At 52.0% G+C, this 10,339-nt stretch overlaps 1 protein-coding gene and 1 pseudogene across 2 annotated transcripts in view; one reads left to right on the top strand and one right to left on the bottom strand.

The window, feature by feature from the left end:
• Nucleotides 1–4,286: 4,286 nt before the first annotated feature.
• The window catches only part of KLHL26 (kelch like family member 26), a 28,168-nt gene continuing 22,115 nt past the window's right edge, over nt 4,287–10,339 (top strand). The window contains exon 1 of one of the 2 annotated variants that reach the window (XM_004277526.4): nt 4,287–4,438. In XM_004277526.4, the coding sequence (XP_004277574.1) occupies nt 4,362–4,438 (77 nt within the window). In that variant the 5' untranslated portion in view covers nt 4,287–4,361. The remainder of the gene's footprint in view (nt 4,439–10,339) is intronic. The other variant, XM_033401393.2, reaches the window with a different exon arrangement.
• Nucleotides 7,234–7,327, bottom strand: LOC117195756 (uncharacterized; annotated as a pseudogene).

The raw sequence follows: 10,339 nt of genomic DNA, 5'->3' as shown, positions 1-10,339 counted from the left end.
GCGGGCTCTAGAGTGCAGGCTTAGTAGTTGTGGCCCATGGGCCTAGCTGCTCCGCGGCATGTGGGATCTTCCTGGACGTGGGCTTGAACCCGTGTCCCCTGCATTGGCAGGTGGATTCTTAACCACTGCTCCACCAGGGAAGCCCAGGACTAATTCTTACCAAGGGAAGGATTGAGTCCATTCGCATTTCACATATATGGAAATTGAGAACCCAGAGAACCTAAGAGTTCTTGTTCAGCCAATAGTCACATTGATTTGTTCATGCATCGTGTATTTACTTAACATTCTGGGTGCTGCCCAGGGCTCTGTGGAGTGGCCAGGAAGAAAACAGAGTCCCCATCCCTTGAGAAGATGACAGAGGATAAGGAAGAAAAGAAAATGCAGGGAATTCCCGGGTGGTTCAGTGGTTAGGACTCTGCGCTTTCACTGCTGAGGGCCCGGGTTCAATCCCTGATTGGGGAACTAAGATCCTGCAAGCGACGCATGCCATGAGGCCAAAAAACGAGAAAAGAAAAGAAAAGGAAATGCAAGACAGTTCCTCAAAAAATTCCTTATAGAGCTAACCTGTGATCCAGCAATTCCACTCCTAGGTATGTGCCCCCCCAAAAGTGAACACAGGGACTCTGACAGATGCTTGTATACGCATGTTCACAGCAACACTAGTCACAATCGCCAAGAGAGGAACAACCCAAATGTCCATCAGTGGATGAATGAATAAACAAAACGTGGTCCATCCATACCGTGGAATTTTTTTTTTTTTTGGCCATGCCGCACAGCATGTGGGATCTTAGTTCCTTGATCAGGGATCAAACCCACACCCCCTGTAGTGGAATTGCAGTGTCTTAACCACTGGACTGCCAGGGAAATCCCCATACTATGGCATATTACCCAGTCATAAAAAGAAATGAAGCGCTGACACATGCTACGATGTGGATGAACCTCAAAAGCATTATGCTGAATAAAATAAAACAAGCCAGACCCAGGAGGACACATGTCACTCCATTTATATGAAATGTTCAGAATAGGTAAATCCATAGGGACAGGAAACAGATTAGTGATCGCCAGGGGCTGAGGGAGTGGGAGCAGAGAGTGACAGCTAACGGGGATGGGGTTTCCTTTTGGGGTGATGGAAATGTTTTGGAACTAGATAGAGGTGCTGATTGCATGACATTGTGAATGCACTGAAGGCCATTGAATTGTACGCTTTGCAATGGTGAATTTTACGGCATGGGAATTATATCTCCATTTTAAAACAAGGAAACCTAAAATGCAGAGTTTGTTAGATCGAAAAATCAAGCGGGGCTGAGGGTCGAAGAGTGAGTGTGGGAGAGGGGAAATGCCCACCGCTGGCATGGAGTTAGGAGCTACTACCTGAGTGGCCCTGAGCACTGTACACTGTTTATTTTATCCGGGCTTCTGCTCTGTCCCACAAGGACATTTTGAAGATGGGAAAACTGATGTGTAGAGCTGGAGCAACCCACTCAAGGCCTCGAGGCTCATAAGAAGTTGATGCACAACTAAGGGTAATAGCAAAGATTGTGAGAATTTATTTGATGGCGACCTCTCTAGTTTATAGAGAAGCAGAAGGAGGTGCCCGAGTGTCAGCAGCTTGCTCTGAGGCCACTCAATGGTGAAGGGCAGACAGGGTGGATGAGGCCCCAGGGTGAGGATGTAGGAAAGCAAGGCATCTCCTATCCCCCAGGCCTCAATTTCCTCCTCTGTAACACCTGGAGGTTATAAGGAGGCCTCCCAGCTCCAACCTGGGGCCGTGAGTCCCACAGCTGGTCTGGAGCGGGGAGCAGGTGGTGAGGCCTTTGCCTCTGGGAGAGCTGTGCCAGCTGTGGGCCAGATGGTGGCCAGGCCTGCAGACGCTGTCTGCCATGTCCCTGCCTGTGCGCTCTGCCAGACCGTGGGTCATCATTATTGGATGACTGTGTGCAGTAACCTTCCTGGGTCCTCTCTGTCCCCACCTGCCCGTGATGCATTCCAGGTATTGCAGCCCATTGGGCTCAGGCCAAGAACCCTGGGGGGGGATCCCTGGCCTCGCTCTGCCTGCCCCCCGACATCCCATCTGCTGTACCACCTGTTGGCTCCACCTGCAAAGTACATCCTGGCAAGGATCGCCTCCCATTCCTCCCTGGCCACCACCATGGGATGAGCACCATCTTTTGGCCAGGATGTCTCTAAGTAATGTCTCTAAGTAATGTCTCTAAGTCAAGTAATGTCTCTAAGTCAAGATATTGCCTCCAACTGTCAGTGTTGGTTATACTCCCTCTGCTCACTAGCCCCCCCCCCCCATTTCACACAGGGAAAATGCCTCCTCAGTGGTCCACAAGGCCCTCCATGACCTAGACCACCCCTCGTGGCTGCCCACCTCATCTTCTCCTTCCCTCTCCCTCTCCCTCACTTTCCCCCACCAGGCAACACTGCAGGCATGCTACCTCAGGGCCTTTGCACTGGCTGTCCTGTGCTATGTGATCTTGAAGTAACTAGTGTGTCCACAGACCATGCGTCTGCAGTGTGCTACCTGTAAGCACGCAGCCAGGGGCCCAGTGAACCTCTTCTTGCTTATCTTTGACTATGTGTCTGACATGTGGGTCAAATCTGTGTGTTTATGAAGTGTGGGTGCATATGGATGCCATTGCCTACAGCTGTATGTGTCGGGCGTGCGAGCTGAAGGTCTCTGCTGAGCGGGGTTTGATGCCTGCATGTGGTTCATCCGGAACAAAGGCTCAAGTGGCAGGCAGACCACAGGCAGGTGAGGGGATGTGTGCAGAGCTAGCCAGAATGTGAGCTGCTCATGCTCTCACACATTCAATATTTATCGAGCGCTTATTGTGTGCTGGAGGAGTTAGCAGGGCCCTTCAGCACCTGGTATCTATCAACTTCCAGTGTCCTGAGCATTTTACACAAATGATTGAGTACCTACTGTGTACCCGACCCTCTGCTGGAGATGGATCAGTTGTGTCTGGTTCTACCTGAAGGAGCCCACCCAGGGAGGCCCCTTGCTTCCTCCTCTGGGCCCTCCAGCCCCATGTCCACCCCCTTTCCCCAGCGCTGACTGCAGGAAGGCTCTGAGCCCCATTTGGACCCTTGGACCCTGTCTGAGGCTGCACAGGGGAGGGTTTTCCAACTCAGAGGGTGAAAGAATAAATGGGTTCAAGACTGGAGAGAAAATCCTGGAAGCTTGGACCCTTCCAGGGTGAAGATTCTAGGCGTTCAGTGGGTTGGGGGTGGGGTGGGGGGTGGCCTCAAAGGCTCTGGAAACTTTACCTTCTTGGCTCTGGGCTCCATGGGGTCCAGAAGGGAGGAGAGGAAAGGGAGGCAAGAAGGAAGAACAAAGGGAAACAGATGCAGGACTTCGTGCCCTGGCTGAAGACAGGGGTGTTTGCGGCACTGGAGCTGGGATGTCCAAGGGGGTTGGGTCTGGTGGAATGGACTTTGGGGGTGTAAGTGTGGGTTTGAAGGGTCTGTGGGCAAGGATTTGGGGGAGTGGAGTTGGGATTTGAGCGGAGGATGGGGGAGATAACTTGAGGGCAGGGGTTTGGGGGTATGGGAACCACAACTGAGGGTGAAGCAGGAGGTTTGGGGATCTGAGGGCAGATGTTGGAATCTGAAGGTGGAGGTTCTTGGATGGGAGAGAGGAGGCTCTGGGAAGATGGGGGAGGGCTGGGACCCAAAGATGGGTTGGAAGTCTGAGGCCTGGGCACCAGGTGAGTTCCTGAGTCTGAGGGAGGTCTTGGCGAGGGAGTGACCCTGGAAGGAGAGAGGGGGGTTTCTCAGATTTCTTCGACCAGTTTCTCCATGTCCTTCCTCTCATCTCGGCTCGGCTCCGCCGCTCCCCTTTCCCACAGCCAACCCCGCTCCTGAAGTGCAGCACTAAACGGTCGGGCTGCCCCTACTCCTAGCTGCGTCTCACCCTCGCCTCATTCCTCGCCCCCCCAGGCCACGCCCCCACACGCACAGGTTTCCTTTGCCCAGTCTCTCCCAGACAGGTCCCTCCCCTTACTCGGGCCACGTCCCTCCGTAGACTATGCCCCCCCGCCCCTTGTCCCTGTCCCACCAGTCTCCTGTCCCTCCTCAGACCCACGACCGTGCCTCGTCCCAGACTCCGCCCCTCTCCCCAGGCCCCACCCCCCCTCCTCCCACTGAACCAGCACTTGCCTTTGCCTCCCCCGCGCATCCGCAGACCCCGCTCCCTCGCGGCCCAGGACCCGCTTCCTCCTCAGACCCGGCCCCGCCCCTCGCCTAGGGCCCCGCCCCTCCGCAGAGCAGGCCCCGCCCCACCCCCCGAGACTTAGTCTCCCGGGCCGGCGCGCGCGGTTCCCGTCACTAGCACGCGCGGTGGCGGCGGCGGGAAGATGGCGGCGTCCGGTGGCAGTGGTGGCGCTGGTGGCGGCGGCTTCCGCGCGGGCCCGGGCCCCGAGCGCCCTAACAGGTGAGAACCAGCCCACAGGGTGGGCCTGCACCTGCCCCGGGGCTGGAGTGACCTAAGGGGAGTCCTGGAGGAGTGGCCTGGGCAGGCTCGAGGATTTTTACGGGGGCTGCGGACTTTAGGTGGCTATGGAGTACTGAGGGGACTGAGGGCTGTTCACGGGTCATCCGAAGGCGGATTGGGGGCCCCAGGGCCTCCAGGCGTCTGCATGCGGCCCTAGGGGCCTGAGAGGGCTTTGAGGGGTGTGGAGATCTGAAAGGAAACGCAGGGGCTCCTGACTGTGATGTGGCCATGGGGGAACTGGGGATGCCAAGGGGTCTGGGAGGCAGGGAGGTCCTGAGCAGGGGCTATAGGAAGTCTTGAGGTTGTTGAGGCTGTCTGGGCGACTCTGAGGAGGGGCTGAGGGGAATTTGGAGGGCTGAGGCCCACGGCTTCTTGGAGGGTGCTGAAGGACGCTGAGGTTCCTAAAGGTGGTCCTGAGGACATGCTGAGGGGACCTGGGAGGGGTGAGGACTGTAGAAGGTTGGGAGTAGGAGGCTCAAGTGAACCCAAGGGCCTGAAAGAGGCCTGAGGGACCAGGGAGAACCTGAGAGAGGGAGCTGAGGGGTCCTGGGGGTCCCAGTGAGTCCTGATTGGCAGGGAGAGGTCTTGGGGTCCCAGGGGTCCTGGGGGGCTAGAATGGGTCTTGGGAAGCCTGAAGATGGTGAGAGAGCGCTGAAGGTTTAAAAAATACACGAGAAGGGTCCGACCTTGTGGCTCCTCCCTCCAAGCCCCATGGGTTGTAAATGCCATTCACCCCCAGGGAAAAGAACTTGAAGCATGGTCTTGCCCTCAGATCATGGTGGAAGAATTCACCCCTTTTGGTCTGAGAGAGGCCCCCTTTCCCTTTGGACAAGTCCTGAGACTGGTTGTTTGAACCGCAGAATTGGCATAGCAATTGAAGGTATTTTTATGCATTGTTCTGGGTTCTCAGAGGGAAAGGGGGGAATCTTAGGATGTAAGACCTCCCTCCCTCTTCCCATTGCACAAGGCCAGAGTAATCTAGACCTTCTCATCCCAGTCCCCCAGGACAGTCTGCTACCCTCAGTGACCAAGGAGCTATGGGAGCAAATAATTTCCGTCAGTGTGATAAATGATGAAATGGTTAATACTCGTGTGCCTCAGAAAGGCCTGAGGGTCCGGGTGCATGAGTTGGGCTTTGGAGGCCTGTAGTGGGGAGCAAAGAGAGATCAGGGGATTTGGGAAGACGTGCAGGGGGTAGAGTGGACAGGATTTGGTGACCGGTAGGAGGTGGCATGTAAGGGACAGTGAATCCTAGTCCCTGCTTTGAGCCCTGGCTAGGGATAACCTGGGGCAAGAATGAGGTATAATTCGTTACATGCTATACAATTCACTCATTTTAGCTGAACAGTTCACTGAGTTTTTTGGAGTTTTTTGTTTTTTTGGCTGCACCGGGTCTTAGTTGCGGCACACAGGATCTTCGTTGCCGCATGAGGGATCTTTTAGTTGCAGCATGTGGGGTTTTGCGGCATGCAGGATCTAGTTCCCTGACCAGGGATTGCCCCCTGCATTGGGAGCATGGAGTCTTAACCACTGGACCACCAGGGAGGTCTCCTCACTGAGTTTTAATAAATTTATAGAGTTATGTACCCATTAACACAATCCAGGTTTTCAGAATGCATCCATTACCACAATGAATTCCTTCAAGCCCGTTGCAGTCAACCCTTCTCCCACCCCTGGCCTCAGGCACACTCTGATCTGCTTTCGCTCTCTGTAGTTTCGTCTTTTTAGAAATTTTACATGAATGGAATCATATAATATGTGGCTTCTTGTGTCTGGCTTCTGTCCCTTAACAGAATATTTTTGAAGTTTCATCTGTGTTGTCACAAGTATCAGAAGTTCGTTCTTTTTTCACTGCTGCCTACTATTCCATTAAATGGATGGACACAATTTGTTTATCCATTTACTGGTTGATGGACATTTGGGTTGTTTCCATTTTGACAATTGCAGATAAAGTTGCTGTGAACATCTGGGTATGCATCTTTGTGTGGACATATACTTTCATCCTTGGGTAAATACCTAGGAGTGGAATGACTGGGTCGTATGGTAGGTGTAGGTTTAAGTTTTTTTTCTTTTTTTCAGGGTAAAATGGATCTTTTATTTATTTGTACTTAAACTTATAAACCAGCCAGTCAGACCGGGACTATTATTATCATGATGTGGCAAAATACAAAACACCTTTCTACAAATACTAGAGTGATGAACAACTTAGGGGTTGCAATAAAACAGAGCAAAAGAGGCAGAGGAAATCAATGAAGCACATTGTAGCATAACCCCTCACATTAGCAATTGAGGTTCTTAACAAGTAGGGCCTCCCCATCCCAGAAAATATAAAAAATTGTTCATTGAATCTTTGTACTTTTGCTTCCTATTTTTTTTAAATAAATTTATTTACTTATTTATTTATTTTTGGCTGTGGTGGATCTTTGTTGCTGTGCGCGGGCTTTCTCTAGTTCCAGTGAGCGGCGTCTACTCTTCATTCGGTGCACCGGCTTCTCATTGCGGTGGCTTCTCTTTTTGAGGAGCACAGGCTCTAGGCATGTGGGCTTCAGTAGTTGTGGCACACGGGCTCTAGAGCGCAGGCTCAGTAGTTGTGGCGCACAGGCTTAGTTGCTCCGCGGCATGTGGAATCTTCCCTGATCAGGGCTCGAACCCGTTTCCCCTGCATTGGCAGGCAGATTCTTAACCACTGTGCCACCAGGGAAGCCCCTTGCTTCCTATTTTTTGAGGTTAGATTGAAAAATATGGAACACTTCGCGAACTTGAGTGTCATCCCTGTGCCGGGGCCACGATAAGTTCCAATTTTAGTATATGTGCTACCGAAGCAAGCACCATAGTTTTTTAAAAAAAATATTTATTTATTTATTTTGGCTGCACTGCGTCTTCGTTGTGGCACGCGGGATCTTCGCTGCAGCGTACGGACTTCTTACTCGTGTATGCAGACTCTTAGTTGTGGCATGCATGTGGGATCTAGTTCCCCGACCCGGGATCTAACCCGGGCCCCTTGCATTGGGAGTGCAGTCTTACCCCCTGGACCATCAAGGAAGTCCCTCTGCACTGTAGGTTTTTCAAGAAACTGCTGAGTTGTTTGGAGTGACTGAACCATAACTGCATTTGTATCAGCAATGTGCAACAGTTCCAGCTGCTCCCCATCCTTGCCAACACTTCACGTGGCCAGTCTTTAATTTTAGCCATTCTAAGTGTATGTTGGTATCTTATTTTGGTTGCATTTTACATATCCCTAATAACTAACGATGTTGGACATCTTTTCATGGTCTCACTGGCTATTCAGATCTTTGGTAAAGTGTCTTTTCAAATCTTTTGTCCATTTTTTACTTGGTTTGTCTTTTTTAAAAAAATTAATTCATTTATTTTTGACTGCGTTGAGTCTTCGTTGCTGCACGCAGGCTTTCTCTAGTTGGCGGTGAGCGGGGGCTACTCTTTGTTGCTGTGTGCAGGCTTCTCATTGTGGTGGCTTCTCTTGTTGCGGAGCACTGGCTGTAGGCACGTGGGCTTCAGTAGCTGTGACACACGGGCTCAGTAATTGTGGCTCGCAGGCTCTAGAGCGCAGGCTCAGTAGTTGTGGCGTACAGGCTTAGTTGCTCTGCGGCATGTGGATCTTCCCAGACCAGGGCTCGAACCCGTGTCCCTTGCATTGGCAGGCGGATTCTTAACCACTGCACCACCAGGCAAGTCCCTACTCATCTACTTTCTGTCTCTATAAATTTACCTTTTTTTTTTTTTTGGCCTCACCACGCGACTATGCAAGGTATTAGTTCCCCGACCAGGGATGGAACCCATGCCCCTGCAGTGGAAGCACAGAGTCTTAACCACCGGACCGCCAGGGAATTCCGTAAATTTACCTGTTTTATAAATAGAATCGTACCATATGTGACCTTCAGTGTCTGGCTTCTTTCACTCCATATTAATGTTTGCGAGGTTCATCCACAATGTAATGTGTGTCAGTACTTCATTCTTTTTATGGCTGCATAACATTCCATTGTGTGGACATAGCACGTTTTGTTTATTCGTTCACCAGCTGAAGGACATTTAGGTTGGTTCTACCTTTTGGCTGTTTTGGGTAATGCTGCGATAAACATGCATGTACAAGTTTTTGTCTGAACACCTGGGTTCAGTTCTTAGGGGTATAAACCAGGAGCAGAATTGCTGGGTCCTATGGCTGTTGTGTGAACATGTTGAACATGCAGTCACCACCCAACACTACTTGGTGTGTTTATTAGTGGAAGTACCTTGAAGGTAGAGAGCATGTCTGTCTCGTGTAGTCTTGGTCTTGTATGCCTGGAGCACGGGCAGCCCAGAGGAAAGAAGTGTTCAAGAAATATGGCTGGGGGACTTCCCTGGTGGTCGGTCCAGTGGGTAAGACTCTGCGGTACCAACGCAGGGGCCCGGTTTTGATCCTTGGTTGGGGAACTAGATCCTGCATGCACGCCACAACTAAGAGTCCGCATGCTGCAGCTAAGAAATCCGCATGCCACAACTAAGAAGTCTACAAGCCGCAACTAAGACTTGGAGCAGCCAAAAAAAAAAAAAAAAGGAAATATGGCTGGGAGGGAGGGATGGATGAATGGAGTGTGGAAAAGCTCTCTAGGGCCTGTAGTCTGGCTGGTAGGACGTCCCTTCTAGGTGGTCAGGTCTGTCCCTTGCCTTCTCGGGGAGACTTGTGGGCCTGCCAGGGATGGGGGGAGGCTGGCCCTGTCTGTGAGTCTGGTTTTCCAGCCTTCCAGGTGGTGCCTGCATCTGCCTTTTTGTCCCATGAAGGGTTTTGTCATTTGGCCAGGGGTGGGGGCGGTTCCTGTCTTCCCCTTGGCCCTTCCAACGGTCCCACAACTCGAAAAACTGTCCTTAGGAGGGACTGCGTTCCCCCAGCCGCCCCCAGCATTACATAACTTGTTTGTTCCAACTTCACTTTTCTGCAACCAAGGGGGAAAAAAGAAAGAGAAAAGCTTATTCTCCTTCCTTCCTATCTCGAGGGATCAACAAAAAACCCGTTGCCTAGTAGAGATGGTCGTTAATGACCAAGCCGAACCTCTGGGATGGACAGAGCATGGCTGCCTTGGCTGGGCGCTTGCTGAGGGGAGGTGGGGTCCTAACTGCAGGCTCACTCACACAAAAGAAACTTGTTCTGCAGCAGCCCCCCTCTCAGCTCCACCTCAGGCCCTTGAGGGGGTCCAGGCTTCTGGAGAGAGAGGAGGTTTACAGTGTGTTGTGAGGGGGTGGAGGAACTCTCCCAGGAGTCACACCTCCCCAGCTAAAATTCCATCGCTGTGAGGTACCTGGCCTGCCTAGTTCTGGAGGAACCTTCTCGCCACGAAGTTTCTTCAGACATTGGGCCTTTGGCATCCTCTCTTCACTGCCCATCTTTCCTAAAGGTGTCTGGATGGGGCCCAGTCTCATTGATCCACACTGCTTCTTGTGGGGCGAGGCAGGAGTATCTGGGTGAGGGCCACGCCGGTCACAGGTGTTTCTCTGAGAAGTCGTGACTGGGACACAGTGTGAGTGGGTTTGGCACAATTCAGCTGAGGCGTCTGCTCCTGGCTTGGTGGCCTTTGCTTGTTTAAACTTTCTTAACAAGCCCTCTCTGGCTGCACCCTAGATTGTCTCCACTAATCCCTGAGGCTCTGGAAGAGTCCAGCCCCCCAACCCCTGTGTGAAAGACTGGGCAATGATTTGGCCTTCTGAGACGATTCTTGTTCCTTTGGCCTCATCCTCTCTTCAGCTGAGAGGGAGAGACAGGAATTTGACCCTTCAGAGACAGGAACTCAACTCCTCCTAGGAATTCTGGGAGATCTGGTGACCTCAGGCACCTCATCAGACCCACATGCT

This window comes from Orcinus orca, chromosome 3 (assembly GCF_937001465.1).
Source record: "Orcinus orca chromosome 3, mOrcOrc1.1, whole genome shotgun sequence".
NCBI lineage: Eukaryota > Metazoa > Chordata > Mammalia > Artiodactyla > Delphinidae > Orcinus > Orcinus orca.
This window is presented reverse-complemented; position numbering and strand designations above follow the sequence as displayed.